The sequence below is a fragment of the Schistocerca americana genome, chromosome 7, assembly GCF_021461395.2.
Source record: "Schistocerca americana isolate TAMUIC-IGC-003095 chromosome 7, iqSchAmer2.1, whole genome shotgun sequence".
Classification (NCBI taxonomy): Eukaryota; Metazoa; Arthropoda; class Insecta; order Orthoptera; family Acrididae; genus Schistocerca; species Schistocerca americana.
The window spans coordinates 165,563,810-165,580,487 of NC_060125.1; the positions used below are offsets into that span (position 1 = coordinate 165,563,810).

A 16,678-nucleotide genomic window follows, 5' to 3' on the forward strand; every position below is an offset into this window, starting at 1 on the left:
TTAAACAGTTGTGCACTTTAAATGAACACATTGTGTTAGTAATTAGCCTACTCATCAGTATTCCATTCCGACTCATTACTATCATCTCTGATCAGCCCTCCTACTCACTGTTCCCCCTGTTGAACTCCCTTTCGAGGTGGTTCTGCTTCTGCTGTTCCTCTTGTATACATACGCTCCAAACGTCGTTGATATTTTCCCCTTGCGTTATCTGGGGTATTGCCCCTTACTCCGGAATCAGCATTCCTATGTTCGCTATTGTAAAACTCTTAATGCAGTGATCTTACTATTCTATTGGCAACAGAGTTCAGTAACTTCCATCATTCTGCTGTTGAGCAATTCTGTCAAAGTTCAAAACATCCAGTCTGTTCCCCCTCTCTGTTTGGTGTAGATTACATTCCAGCACCACACGTTCAGAAGGCCCTACTTCCCCGCTGTCGCAGAGAGCTTTTGCCCGTCTCCTGCTTTGTGCGGGTGCACGGTGTTAAGGACTCCATCCAGTGATGAAGTGCACCATACACTTCGTTTGGTCATCCAAGCACAATCGCAGCCTGTCTTTGACATTTTGGAAACATAAATACCTATAAGGTTACTGTCCCGTTTATTTCGCCGCCTCAGAAGTTTTCCAGATCGTTTTTCCCTTTCTTTTTTTTTTTTTTCGTCGTTAATTTCTCAACAAATGCTTTTAGTGATTACCAAAAAAAACTTGTAACAACACAGCTGAATTTAGGTTCTAGTTCATTTCAATTCATTGTGTCTCAGCTTGTGCATTAATTGAAAAATATACGAGTCTCTTAACACCACGTCAGCGCCATATACACTAACGCAAGGTCTACAAGTGGCAGTCAGTAATCGTAATAGTGACGAGCCTCACTGAATACGAATCTTAACAACATAGTAACTGTACACAGTGGTTGGCAAACCCCGACTGCCCTTGGCTTTGTGCATGTCTGGTATATATAGACTAACCAAGAGAAGTTTTGGGAAAAATTCAAATTACAGTTTAATTATAAATCCAACATTAATCTGAAATACGTGGATAATAGGGAACACACATATATGTTGTAGAGAAGGATCTTATTAACTGAAAACTATGTAATCTAAAACTGGCAGAAACTACCAGAACAGTTTTATGGAGTGTAATTTTGAGTGTGCAATTTGATGATCAGAACCCACCAAGAATTTTCTGGAAACTGAAATTTTTAATTTGAATGTTTCATAAGCAAAAAAGTTATTTTGGTAAAACTGTACACTGCCGGTTTCAGAAGAATCGGGGCTACAAAACTGTGGCTCCGAAATATGGAACGAATAACATTTATAAATTCTAACATACTACAACACGATAACTTCCATTATGAATAACTTTCGAAATACTTCGTTTTTGGAAAAGACAAAATGCTTTTGAGAAAGAGGAGAAGGAGGGTTTTCAAATAAGGTATGTCAATCGTAAAAGAAATGGGTTTTAGCGGGTTCGAATTATACAAGTGCATATCATTTTGGGTATTGTGAATGTTGAAACGATCTTTAAGTAAAATACATATACCCAAACTATTCACCCCATCAATATTAGTGGCACGTAAAATACTTTGTGAATAATAAATTTTAGAACTGTAAAACTGTCGTGCTTGTCTGTTTTGAATAAGCTAATCTCCAAAACTACTAGACGAATTCTCATGGCACTTCTACAAATAACATGAGCGTAGCTTGTGAAAACGTACAGGCTTTATTTCATCAAAATCGGATAACAGAGAAAAGGACATCGTAATTGTGGTGTGCGTACTGTAAGACCTTCGGTACACACACCATCAGATTATTTGACTTGTCGCTCTAACGAAGTAGGCGAGTGTCAGCAATATGTCTCGTGGTCTTATCGTGGCGTGTTTACCTTCTGCCGTTAGGTCAGACGATAGAAATGCCACTTGCACGCTTAGAGTAGCAGATTGACGGTGACCAACTTTAAACAGAACTTGATTAATTTTCACACACATTTATTAAAATAATAAAAATCATAGACATTACGTAACTTGAGTCTGGATGCTGTTTACAATTGACAATCTGAAGTTCCTTTGGTCTTGGTACGTTAATCTTATTGTCACATATCTCTGATACTTGACAAAGTGTTCATTCATTTATCTTCATGGCTATGTACAGGAATATGATAATCTTATTAGGCGCAGACTGAAACTTGACTATAGACTGGTACAGACTAATGTAGACTGGTACAGACAGGAGCAGACAAATGCAGACTAATGCAGTCTGACTAATGGGAGGTCTGTACACTCGTTATAATACCTCGAACGTTCAGGTATCACGGCGCGAGTGTGATCCGCGAGAAGAAAAGGTCCTACGTTAGCAGCAATCTCATTGGCTGCGTGACATATTAATACGCGGATCGGCGGAAGCAGAATTTGGTCCGTCTTTATGGCAGCGCCATCTCGTAGAGCGGAGACGGACGAGCGCTGCGCCTGCGCTGTTGTGCTTCGCGGGGCGCGCTCCAGTGGGACAGTTGTGTAAGCGCTGACTACTCGGAACTATGTACACAACAGTAATATAGCGCGACATAGGGAAACATAATTCCTTTTTTTAAGAGTTATTTGCTCTTTGACGTCTGAACTGTATCACATTTGTCAATATGCTGTCTTATGTTTTCACGACTAAACTGCGGCAAAAATTTCTATTAAATTAGGTATGGAGACAGTTCGAACCCTGAGGAAGAACAACAGCTAGTTTAGAAAGTAATAAATAACGAAACATATAAAAGCAAGTCGACCCCTAAGAGTGTGAAATTGAGGACAGACATTTTTTTCGTGAACACAAACTGTGTTGAAATATTGTTACATTTGTTGCATAATGTCCACATTGTATGATGTGTAGTTACTTCAGTAGTACAATGCATAGATACTTCAGCAGCACAACTCATAGATGTGCACTCCTGCCCCTCAACACTCAGCAGTGACATAATGCATGCCGATGCATGGAGCGTTGGGGTGGTGGAGTAGCGGGCTGGGGCAGGAAATTGGTGGGCTCACGTCACTAGCGGTGCTTACTAGAACAGGCAGACACATAAGGGCAGCTGACAATATTGCATGCACAACAACTTACTTATTCAGATCACTCATCATAACGAAATAACTCATATGCGATCACAACCACAGGTAGCAGCTACTACACCGTATGTTCATCACGTGTATAAAGTGACCAGAAATAGGCGAAAAATGTATCGGGGTTGGTGTAAAAACAAGTAGAACATTTCTACACCTTGCTTTGTTACGCATAACTACTGGCTGTCATTTTTTTTCTTCAAAGTCAGTACCGCCATTAGATTTTTTTTTTTTTGCAGTGTTAAATTTAGACAATCATGATTTCGGCTTTACAATGCCATTATCAAGTGTTTTAATGTTATACAGTGACTAAGATGGCATACTGTCGTATTTAAAATACACTATTAGACACATTGTCTAAGGGTCAATATTTCTGGTAAAAGGCGACTGCTTTGTCACTGAGTATACCATCTTCACTCTTTTTTTAATGACATTTGGCTAAGTGTCAAATTGTCTTGGTCATAGAAATTCCTGTTACAAACAGGTGACTTTTTCTTTTAATCTTTGGCCTCAGTGTCCGGTAGGATAGGAAAGGTTAGGAGCAATTTATTTTCTTTGGTAGTTGTTACATCTTTGCAGTAGCTGTTTATCTTAGTATATAATGAAGTTGTCTGTTCATAAATATTAACAGTAACAAACCTGTCGATAATATTCGCTGCATCCATAAATATAACAGTCCAGCTACTCTTTGACGTTGTTTCAAGTACACTTTAGTAGGTAAATATAGAGCTTTGTACGTGAGATTAACACATTGCCAACTCTAAGTTGTGTAATTTTGCCTCAATTCAGAATTAATATAATACAGTGCAATTACTTATTCTACTCACTCATTAATTAAGTAGTGAGGTTTGAGGCGATATTTATGATGTACGTATCAGGCATGTAAATCCTGTTATATGGGGTGGAACAATACTTTCGAATAAGTGCAAGTAACACAGGTATGTGAACCATGTCTTCTACATCGAAGCATTTAAGCAAATAAAAGAATCAAACGATTTCATGTTAAACAGCACATTGAAATATAACATAATATAAAGGGTAGAGATATCCTAGTATTTGTTAATGGTTGATGAGATACAATTACAAATGTGAGTGCACCGTGCTATTTATACATATGGTCGCAATCTTGCTGCTATAAATCTTATTTACATGTTATAGTAGTCAAGATCGTATACTCAGTGATAAAACAAAACGGTAGGCTTTTACCAGAAATATTGACCCTTAGACAGCGAGTCTAATAGCGTATTTTAAATACGACAGTATGCCATCTTAGGCACTGTATAGCAATAAAAGACTTGATAATGGCATTGTAAAGCAGAAATCATTATCTTGTAAATGTAACACTGCCAATAAAAAAACAGTCTAATGGCGGTAATGACTTAAAAGAACTATATTACGTCTGTTGAACCGTGATTTATTTTCAAAGAATATCGTTAAGAATATATTTTATTTACTAGCGATTCATCAAGAACATTAACACATTTAATCACATTATGTATACATGGAAGTAGTTGCCAGGGAGTAACTGATGAAATCATAATCAAATTCCTTTTAACAAATGGAAATTTTATTCACTTTAATAGTACCTAAAAGAATAAAAAAAATTTAAAATTATAATCAAAAAGCACCCTCTAAATATCAAGTTACAATTTATTCAGAGGCAAAAAGAAACAAGTTTTGGCTGTATGAGCTTTCGGGCAGAGAACCTTGCCGCTCCCTTTTGACACGGCCGTAGTTACGACCGCTTACAACAGCCTCTAAAAGACTACACTGGTGCAAATCTGCAACGCACCATATTACTGAAACTAAAAGTTTGAACAATTTACATAAGCACACAAATTATGCCTCCTGTAGGAGGGATGGAAATGGTACAAATCACTGAAAATTAAAATATTAAGTTTGCCACCGAAGGTGCAACTTGATTTTAACTTCTAAGAAAAGTCTTATGGTGAAAGGGTCGCAACTTTATATACTAAAATGATCATTTAAATGAAAGCCCATGACATGCAATCTTATATAAAATTCTACAGGGTTGGCCGTACAAGTTAAGATGCTCTACAGTACACAGATACCGCCTCTTAAGATGACAGGCAAAATCAAAACACGTTTCAGGAATTGGGACGTTACACTCCAGGCAATAAATTCGTTAACACACCAAATACGACAAACATGACAGAGGCAGCTCCGAACGACAGACACACTAACTGCCTAATAAATGCGGATGAGAGACAGACGAGCTTGCTGGGGACGAGGGACTGACCAAGAAAACAAGTAGAATTTAACAAGAGTAAGTCACACAACATATCACCAATCACTTAACTTCTAATAAACTGGGATTTATCGAGAAGACCTGGTGCAGCACCCCCAAATCGCTCTCCCGAACCGTCCGCTACCAACCGCTTCAACGGACGCAGGAAGGCGCGCCGATCTCCCGTCTCACGGCGTCGCAGCTCGCACCGGCCAGATTGATGTCGTGGGTTGACTCCTGTTGCTGTCATGTCGACCGCGGAGCCACTACCCCTCGCTATACGCCGCGGCCCACTGGATTCACGTGGCGACCTCACATGCGCCGACGCTCAAGACGGACAAGTCATCTTGTGACTCAGTGCGCGACCGATCAACCGACCGATCCAACCGCTAATGACCATTGCCTGAGCAAACTCGAGCAGACTGGCGGCCTAACGCGCAGACTCACAAGGGGAGGCCGCCAATTGTGAAATTCAGATTCGATTCATACTGCGCATAATAAAAGCTCATGGCCAGAGGCGTAATGTGGCAAAGCACCAAGATGCACTTCTCAGCCGTTGTCGAGAAAATCGACAGTTACAAGAAACCGTTGCGATGAAATACTCTCTACGATTAATAATTCTCTACAGCGTCGTGGCTCGTGCTCGGGTTCGTAATCCGAAGGTAGCCGGATCGAATCTCGCGCCATGCAATTTTTTTATTAGTTTTTTGTAATTCAAATTATATATATATAACTATTAATGAATTGCTTATGCATGTTGGTGAAGGCGGATCGCTCTCCAATTGCACAGCCTCCATTTTTCCGATTATTTAACAGGGTGTACCAAAGCTCTCCCGTCCGCACTGATTTTATAAGTTGCGCTAGGGACCGCATCTACCTTCTTTCGAAGTTAGCAAGCAACTACGCTGTTATGCGGCTGCTCGTCCCGGCCCATTCAACATCTGTCCTTCAAGTGTAACGAGCGAGTAACGGAGTTTATATTTCATACCTGCCACAGCAAATTTGTGTTCGTGGGGTCTCTGTTCTAATTCGAACGTTTGACTTACGCTACACGTATTCGTTTCGGAATATCGTTTCTACGTCTTCCGTTAACTATACGTGGTTAACATTATAAAGACAATTAACAACATTTGTGAAATACAACTTTGTTTGCGGAAAACATAATGATGTTCGAAGTCGCCAGTTTTTCCACGAGAAACGACTTTCAACAACTTATTATATGCATAATTGTTGCAACTGATTGCCGGGAATTATTGTGTGTATATACACATTAAAATTACAAAAAACAACTACTAAAAAAAAAAGGTTGCATGGCGCGAGATTCGATCCGGCGACATTAAAATTACAAAAAACACATACTAAAAAAAAAAAAAAAGTTTGCATGGCGCGAGATTCGATCCGGCGACCTTCGGATAATGAACCCGAGCGCTTACCGCTGCGCCACGACGATGTATTAAAATTAGTCATCGTAGAGAGTATTTCACCGCAACGGTTTCTTTTAACTCGATTTTCTCGACAACGGCTGAGAAGTGCATCTTGGTGCTTTGCCACATTACACCTCTGGCCATGAGCTTCTATTATGCGCAGTATGAATCGAATCTGAATTTCACAATTGGCGGCCGCCCCTTGTCAGATGCAGGAACTAAGCCCCGACCAGGCGACCACTCGGTGAGTTCTCTTACTGGCGGAGTGGAAAGACTCTCCTTTTGCTGGTTTTAAATGGTGATCCGAACGACAGACATACTAGCACTCCGAACGAAAGACACACTAACTGCGTAACCAATGCGGACGAGACACAGACTAGCAAGCTGGGGACGAGAGACTCACCCAGACTGACCGACTGGCGAGTTTTTTTTTTTTTTGTTCTTTATTGTGATTTTTATCACCTTACACAAGGCGGGCTGTCAGCAGCTGAGTACGCCGCTCTTCAGCCTTGAGATTTACAATAAGTAATAAATAGAGGGGACACAGAGAATACAATCAAAAATGGTGGGCAAAACAATGTAGACACCAAAAAGCAAAAAACACGGAGCCGTTCACGCCTGACGAGAAAAACATCACTGACACTATTTGACACGGCGCACAAAACAGGGATGATGGCGATGGTACACGTGAACAGTGGCGGTGTTTCGGCGAACAAACACTAAACGCAAACGAAGGCACACACACGAGACACTAATGGCGATGACCTCCGGCGCGCGAATGTTCACTATGCGTGTGCGAGTCCGGGGACCTGCCAAGAGAGGAGGAGGAGGAAGGGGAGTGGGAGAGCGAGAGGGGAGAGCAGAGATGCCACGGGCAGGAGGGATAGGGGGGAGGGAGGAAGGGGGAGGGGAAGCCCGGGAGAAGAGGGGTGGAGGGAGGGGATGGGGGAAAAGGAAAGAGAAGGGAAGGGAAGAGAAGGGAGGGAGGGTGCCTTAAGGAAAGGACACCGGAAGTGGGCGGTGGGGCAGGGTCAAAGTTGATAGGAGGGGTAGATGGAGGGGAGGAGGACATCATCAGGGAGGAGGAGCTGGTGGAAGCCACCTTGGGAGAGGGTAAGGAGGGTGACTGGCGAGCTCATACCGCCCCTTAAATGCACGTGAAAAGGCAACATTTCCCCTTTGCCACCAGAGGGAGACACCAAAGCTGCGATTGCCACAGCGGCGCCACCGCCAGAAACGGAGGGCGACTGGTTCACACTACGCGCTGCGGCGCGCTCTTCAAAACAGCAATTTTAGCACGGCTCAATTGTGTCCCCACATTATGAAAAAAAATTTTACTGGTTGTCAAGTTTGTGCAAAAACTTGCCTGCCTTCCTTATAGTAGTGATTGACGTGTTGATTAAAGTAAGGCTGGATACTGAGGTTGGTCATCTTCTGCAGCCGCGCGATCCTGACGAACGAGGATGTGGTGGGCGGCGGCGCGGAGTCGTGGTGGCGCGTGTGGCGGCACGACTTCTGGGGCACGCCGCTGCGGCACGCGGGCTCGCACGGCTCCTACCGGCCGCTGGCCGTGCTCAGCTTCCGGCTGGACGCGGCGCTGTGGCGGCTGCGGCCCGCCGGCTTCCACCTGAGCAACGTGGCACTGCACGCCGCCGCCACCGCCGCCGTCGTGCGCTGGGCGCGCGCGCTGCTCGCCGCCGACGCCACGGTGAGCGCGCGCCGAAGCAGAGGCACTTCAGGGGCGGCCGAGGTTTCGGCTCGCGAGCCGTGCGCTGGCACGGCTGCCACAGCTCTTTCGCCCCACCCCACACCTCCCCCCCCTCCATCCCTCCACCATGCCAGGCTGTCTGAACGTAAGGAATGGACGCGGGGAAACAGAGAACCAGCTACGTTTAAATAGCACTGCAGTCGCACTGCATACGACATACACTACTGGCCATTAAAATTGCTACACCAAGAAGAAATGCAGATGATAAACGGGTATTCATTCGACAAATATACTAGAACTCACATGTGATTACATTTCACGCAGTTTTGGTGCATAGATCCTGAGAAATCAGTACCCAGAAAAACCACCTCTGGCCGTAATAACGGCCTTGATACGCCTGGGCTTTGAGTCAAACAGAGCTTGGATGGCGTGTACAGGCACAGCTGCCCATGCAGCTTCAACACGATACCTTAGTTCATCAAGAGTGGTGACTGGCGTATTGTGACGAGCCAATTGCTCGGCCACCATTGACCACACGTTTTCAATTGGTGAGAGATTTAGAGAATGTGCTGGCCAAGGCAGCAGTCGAACATTTTCTGTATCCATAAAGGCCCGTACCGGACCTGCAACATGCGGTCGTGCATTATCCTGCTGAAATGTAGGGTTTCGCAGGGATCGAATGAAGCGTAGAGCCACAGGTCGTAACACATCTGAAATATAACGTCCACTGTTCAAAGTGCCGTCAATGCGAACAAGAGGTCACCGAGACGTGTAACCAATGGCACGCCAGGTGACACGCCAGTATGGCGATGACGAATAGACGCTTCCAATATGCGTTCACCGCGATGTCGCAAAAATATGGATGCGACCATCATGATGCTGTAAACAGAACCTGGATTCATCCGAAAAAGCCGGCCGGTGTGGCCGTGCGATCTAGGAGCTTCAGTCTGGAACCGCGTTACCGCTCCGGTCGCAGGTTCGAATCCTGCCTCGGGCATGGATGTGTGATGTCCTTAGGTTGGTTAGGTTTAAGTAGTTCTAAGTTCTAGGGGACTGATGACCACAGATGTTAAGTCCCATACTGCTCAGAGCCATTAGCCCATCCGAAAAAATGACGTTTTGTCATTAATGCACCCAGGTTCGTCGTTGAGTACACCATCGCAGGCGCTCCTGTCTGTCATAAAGCGTCAAGGGTAACCGCGGCCATGGTCTCCGAGCTGATAGTCCATGCTGCTGCAAACATCGTCAAACTGTTCGTGCAGATAGTTGTTGTCTTGCAAACGTCCCCATCCCTTGATCTGTTGACTCGGGGATCGAGACGTGCTTGCACGATCCGTTACAGCCATTCTGCTGCGGATAAGATGCCTGTCATCCCGACTGCTAGTGATACGAGGCCGTTGGATCCAGTACGGCGTTCTGTATTACCTTCCCGAAGCCCCGATTCCATATTCTGCTAACAGTCACTGGATCTCGACCAACGCGAGCAGTAATGGTGCGGTACGATAAACCGCAATCGCGATGGGCTCCAATCCGACCTTTATCAAAGTCGGAAACGTAATGGTACGCATTTCTCCTCCTTACACGAGGCATCACAACGTTTCACCAGGCAACGCCGGTCAACTGCTGTTTGTGTATGAGAAATCGGTTGGAAACGTTCCTCACGTCAGCACGTTGTAGGTGTCGCCACCGGCACCAACCTTGTGTAAATGCTCTGAAAAGCTAATCATTTGCATATCACAGCATCTTCTTCCTGCCGGTTAAATTTCGCATCCGTAGCACGTGATCTTCGTGGTGTAGCAATTTAATGGCCAGTAGTGTATTTCTCAACAACATAGGTAACGAAATTTGCAGTGTTACTTTTGTTAATTTTCTCGCACTGAAGAGGTGATACAGTTTTTATCTGGTACCAACAGTCGACATATGGACAGACAAAGACAATTTCACCGATTTTTTGCACTCATGTTGCCACATAATTGTGACTTTTTTACTTTCATAATCGAAAAAAGCCTTTAACACACATACTTTAATCGAAATATTTTATCACGTTCACAACGTCATCACTCTTGGCGAATAAAATGTAGTATCCTTGACCCATTGTAGAGTCTAGTACCGTAGGAAGCAAGGGAGAGGATGTTATTATGGGGGGCTAGCATGCTCTTTCTACAACACAAATGCACACGTGGACTAACATGGTTCTTTATTTACACAAAGAAATAGCTGCTACTTAACTTTAATAGAGTCCATGTGTTGTGGCACAAGCTCATCCATAATAGTTCTCTTGCAGACAGTATCGGTAATCTTGCTATTAGAAACTTAGTCTCGCTGTTAGTCTCCATCTGGTCGCTGTGCACTGTCGTAGCCTGAGTCAGTCGTGAGGCAGCGAGAAACTGTGGTCAGCGGCGGCGGCCTATATACGTGCTGTATAGAGGGCGTTGGTGGTTTGTTGGTTGTCAGTAAGTGTTCGACCTCTCACATGATATGCGTTCTTGATCCAGGGCCTAATATCGATCTTCGCGCTACATTATTGCCAACCGGTGAGCTGGCGATAACTTACACCAGCACAGAAAATAATTTGAATACTCTGGACAATTTTAACCTAAAAGAATTTGTCTTTTAGATGTGTATGTGTATTGCACTAAAGATCAGTATCTCGCATCTGCACATGTGCAGTGGTGCATTCAATTGAAATGGCAAACCGCTTTGTAAACAGCTAGAAAACAGATGTGAGACTGGCAGTGTCATCATAAAATTTATGAAACTATCCTTGTAATTCTTTCAAGACCAGAATGAATTGATCAAAATTTGCGTTTTCTTTAACGCCAGTGAGCTTAGATAAATGGACAGTGTTTTTTGTCAGGCGATTTTCCTTTCAAATTTATCCGTATCCAATAAGATATTAATTGTTCCCCACTTTCAAATGTCGTGCTGTGGTTAGTGTGCAGTCAAGTTCACATACCACTTAAAATGTGTGGTCTACAGTCCATTCCAAATGTTCAAATTTCCTTCCTGTAATCTTTCTTCCTTCAAAATTTGAGTTATAGCGGGTTTTCGATCGAAAAATCATTTCGGGCATGTCCCTTGACTTAACCAACGAACGTTGCAATAATATGTGAAGTGCCCATATTCTTTTTCAGGTGTAATCCAAAATTGTTGCTATTGTCAGTGGAATAATGCTTGCAACTTCAGAAGACTTACTACTCGTACCGCCAAGTTCATCATGTGCTCCATGCCTGCAAATTTAGCACAAGGTGCTTCTTTATGTACAGAACAATGGATCCCATCCATCAGTCATGGTAATTTTTTGCTCTTGCATCATCAACTAATTTTAAATTATTTCTGCATTGTGATGTGATGTTGTACCATAGCAGAATTGCCGCACCCTCGATTACGCGACTGAATAATATACAGGGTGGTCCTATGATAGTGACGGGGCCAAATATCTCACGAAACAAGTATCAAATGAAAAACTACAAAGAACGATACTCGTATGGCTTGAAGGGGGAAATCAGATGGCGCTATGGTTGGCCCGCCAGATGGCGCTACCATAGGTCAAACGGATATCAACTGCGCTTTTCTTAATACGAACCCTCATTTTTATTACACATTCGTGTAGTACGTAAAGAGATATAAATGTTTTAGTTGGACCACTTTTTTCGCTTTGTGATACGTGGCGCTGTAATAGTCACAAACGTATAAGTACGTGGTATCACGTAACAATCCTGCCAGGTGCGGACGGTATATGCTTCGTAATACATTACCCGTTTTAAAATGGACCGTTTAGCAATTGCGGGGAAGCTCGATATCGTGTTGATGTATGGCTACTATGATCACAATGCCCAACGGGCGTGTGCTATGTATGCTACTCGGTATTCAGGACGACATCACCCAAGTGTCCGGACCGTTCACCAGATAGTTACGTTATTGAAGTAAACAGGACGTGTTCAGCCACATGTGAAACGTCAACCACGACCTGCAACAAATGATGATGCCCAAGTAGGTGTTTTAGCTGCTGTCACGGCTCATCCGCACATCAGTAGCAGACAAATTGCGCGAGAATCGGGAATCTCAAAAACGTCGGTGTTGAGAGTGTTACATCAACATCGATTGCACCCGTACCACATTTCTATGCACCAGGAGTTGCATGGCGACGACTTTGAACGTCGTGTACAGTTCTGCCACTTGGCACAATAGAAATTACGGTATGATACGCGTTCTGTTTAGCGACGAAGCGTCATTCACCAACAGCGGTAACGTAAACCGGCATAATATGCACTACTGGAATACGGAAAATCCACGATGGCTGCGACAAGTGGAACATCAGCGACCTTGGCGGGTTAATGTATGGTGCGGCATTATGGGAGGAAGGATAAGTGGCCCCCATTTTATTGATGGCAATCTGTATGGTGCAATGTATGCTGATTTCCTACGTAATGTTCTACCGATGTTACTACAAGGTGTTTCACTGCATGACAGAATGGCGATGTACTTCCAACGTGATGGATGTCCGGCACATAGCTCGCGTGCGGTTGAAGCGGTATTGAACAGCATATTTCATGACAGGTGGATTGGTCGTCCAAGCACCATACCATGGCCCGCACGTTCATCGGATCTGACGTCCCCGGATTTCTTTCTGTGGGGAAAGTTGAAGGATATTTGCTATCGTGATACACTGACAAAGCCTTACAACATGTGTCGGCGCATTGTCAATGCATGTGCGAACATTATGGAAGGCGAACTACTCGCTGTTGAGAGGAATGTCGTTACACGTATTGTCAAATGCATTGAGGTTGACGGACATCATTTTGAGCATGTATTGCATAAATGTGGTATTTACGGGTAATCACGCTGTAACAGCATGCGTTCTCAGAAATGATAAGTTCACAAAGGTACGAGTATCACATGTGAACAACTAAAATAAAATGTTCAGACGTACCTACGTTCTGTATTTTAATTTAAAAAAAACACCTGTTACCAACTGTTCGTCTAAAATTGTGAACCGTTTGTTTGTGACTGTTACAGCGGCATCTATCACAAAGCGAAAAAAGTGGTCCAACTAAAACATTCATATTTCTTTACGTACTACACGAATATGTAATAAGAAATGGGGGTTCCTATTTTTAAAAAAACGCAGTTGATATCCGGCAATTTTCGCTCAAAGATGCTGTAGAATGCTCGATTGTTAAGTATTGTTAAGTACTTCATTTTAGTTCATCACTGATAGGATCTCCTATATCAGGTTTCGGAATCCTGCTAAATCTTAGTATTAGTTAACACGCTAAAATTCCACTTAATAATATGTTCGGTACCGTAGGCGATTAACTATCACTTAAATTTCTTTCGCTTTCTATCACTTTCGCTTTTTCTTGATGCACCCTGACCGATTTCCAAAACCATACTGACAAACACGCCTCGCCCTAAACTGTACACCGTCCTCGAAAAAGTTCTGAGACTATTTTCATTCCTGGCGTGTACGTGAAGTCAGTGCTGTAACAACTAGAGAAATGCGTTCGATCAGTTGTGAACAGGCAGTTTTAAGCAGTGGATGATTGGCCGTGGTGTGTCAACGTCGCTTGTCACAAGTTGAAATGGAGTAACATCTCTAAACCAAGTGCTCAGTATGTTCCCCAGAATGCTTTGAACGAGGGAAAAGTGCGTGCAAAATTTATTCTGCACATGTTTACTCCAGAAGAAAAACAACGACGCGGGGACTCGTGTCGCAACATGACTAGAACGCAAACGGGGATAGTTCTTTTCTGGAAAGTCATTAGTGATGAAATTTAGTTTTATAAATAGGAGCCTACCAGAAAAAAATTACCAGATCCCATAAATTCACAAGAAGGATCAACGCTTCGACGACATAACCGACATTCAAGCCAATGTGACATGCGATTTGAAGAACGGTACAGGAAAGGACTTTTCTGGAGGTTTCACATGGATAAACGGAAGTATAAAATGTTGGAACACGTGAGGCAATACTGACCCTGAGACTTATCTTCGAAAATAGATTATGGAAAGGCAAACCTACGTTTCTAGCATTTGTAGACTTAGAGAAAGCTTTTGACAATGTTGAGTGGAATACTCTCTTTCAAATTCTAAAGGTGGCAGGGGTAAAATACAGGTAGCGAAAGGCTATTTACAATTTGTATGGAAACCAGATGGCAGTTATAAGAGTCGAGGGGCATGAAAGGGAAGCAGTGGTTGGGAAGGGAGTGAGACAGGGTTGTAGGCTATCCCCGACGTTATTCAATCTGTATATTGAGCAAGCAGCAAAGGAAACAAAGGAAAAATTCGGAGTAGGAATTAAAATCCATGGAGAAGAAATAAAAACTCTGAGGTTCGCCGATGACATTTTAATTCTGTCGGAGGCAGCAAAGGAGCTGGAAGAGCAGTTGAACGGAAAGGACAGTGTCTTGAAATGAGGATATAAGATGAACATCAACAAAAGCAAAACGAGGATAATGGAATGTAGTTGAATTAAGTCGGTGATGCTGAGGGAATTAGATTAGGAAATGAGACACTTAAAGTAGTAAAGGAGTTTGGCTATTTGGGGAGCAAAATATGATGGTCGAAGTGGAGAGGATATAAAATGTACACTGGCAGTGGCAAGGAAAGCGTTTCCTAAGAAGAGAAATTTGTTAACATCGATTATAGATTTAAGTGTAAGGAAGTCGTTTCTGAAAGTATTTGTATGGAGTGTAGCGATGTATGGAAGTGAAACGTGGACATAAATGGTTTAGAGAAGAAGAGAATATAAGCTTTCGAAATATGGTGCTACAGAAGAATGCTGAAGATTAGATGGGTAGATCACATAACTAATGAGGAGGTACTGAATAGAATTGTAGAGAAGAGATATTTGTGGCACAACTTGACTAGAAGAAGGGATAGTATTGGAGGGCAGCGTGGAGGGTAAAAATCGTAGAGCGAGACCAAGAGATGAATACACTAAACAGATTCAGAAGGATGTAGGTTGCAGTAGGTACTGGGAGATGAAGTTTGCACAGGATAGAGTAGCATGGAGAGCGGCATCAAACCAGTCTCTGGACTGAAGACCACAACGACAACAATAAGGAAGTTCTGTACGTCTCAGTCAAGAGGGGGGAGACTATGTAGTACACCTGAAGTATTAAAACCACGACATTAACTTCTCCTTAATTTGTTACTAATCGGATCTCGAAAGTTTTTGCACTGACGGTGGTATATACTTTTCTCAGCTAGAGTATATTCCCACCACAACACGATGATGGAACATTCGAGATCCAGAACATTCTGGAAGATAATATAACTTTCTTGAACCTTATTCTGTTTTCTATCTCCTTCACATTTCCTTGATCCACTCTAATTGATTTGATACATTACGTTATCGCCCACTTACACAATTCTCAGCTCAAACACATCATCTTCACATCAAGACAATTGAACATTCGAGAACATTCTAGAACATTCTGAAACATTATAGAACATTCTCTAACTTTTTAGAAGATTCTGCCACATTCTGTAACATTCTCCAACTGTTTGGAAGGTTCTAGAACAATCTGACCAGTCTCAGCCACGTCACCAGTCGATTCTCAGCTGCTTCACCAACCTTCCAGCAGAAATTCATTGGTACGATGCCCTGTGTTGACACACATTCGAAACTAACTCGCCAATTCTGAACCGAAACCTTCCTCATAGATCGAATTAGGGTTCTAATTATGTTGGTGGTGGAAATGTTGCCTTTTTACTGTATTTTTATGTCTGTCGTTCCTACGCCAATGAAATGCTAATTACACTACTGGCTATTAAAATTGCTACACCACGAAGATCACGTGCTACAGACGCGAAATTTAACCGACGGGAAGAAGATGCTGTGATATGCAAATGATTAGCTTTTCAGAACATTCACACAATGTTGGCGCCGGTGGCGACACCTACAACGTGCTGACATGAGCAAAGTTTCCAACCGATTTCTCATACCCAAACAGCAGCTGACCGGCGTTGCCTGGTGAAACGTTTTTGTGATGCCTCGTGTAAGGAGGAGAAATGCGTACCATCACGTTTCCGACTTTGATAAAGGTCGGATTGTAGCCTATCGCGATTGTGGTTTATCGTATCGCAACATTGCTGCTCGCGTTGGTCGAGATCCAATGACTGTTTGCAGAATATGGAATTTTTGGGTTCAGGAAGGTAATACGGATCGCCGTGCTGGATCCCAACGGCCTCG

General features: G+C 43.2%; 1 protein-coding gene across 1 annotated transcript in view; it reads left to right on the forward strand.

Moving 5' to 3' along the window:
* The window catches only part of LOC124622820 (protein O-mannosyl-transferase TMTC2-like), a 902,746-nt gene that overhangs the window by 242,139 nt on the left and 643,929 nt on the right, over positions 1 to 16,678 (forward strand). The window contains exon 3 of the mRNA XM_047148612.1: positions 8,211 to 8,470. Within this exon, the coding sequence (XP_047004568.1) occupies positions 8,211 to 8,470 (260 nt within the window). The remainder of the gene's footprint in view (positions 1 to 8,210; positions 8,471 to 16,678) is intronic.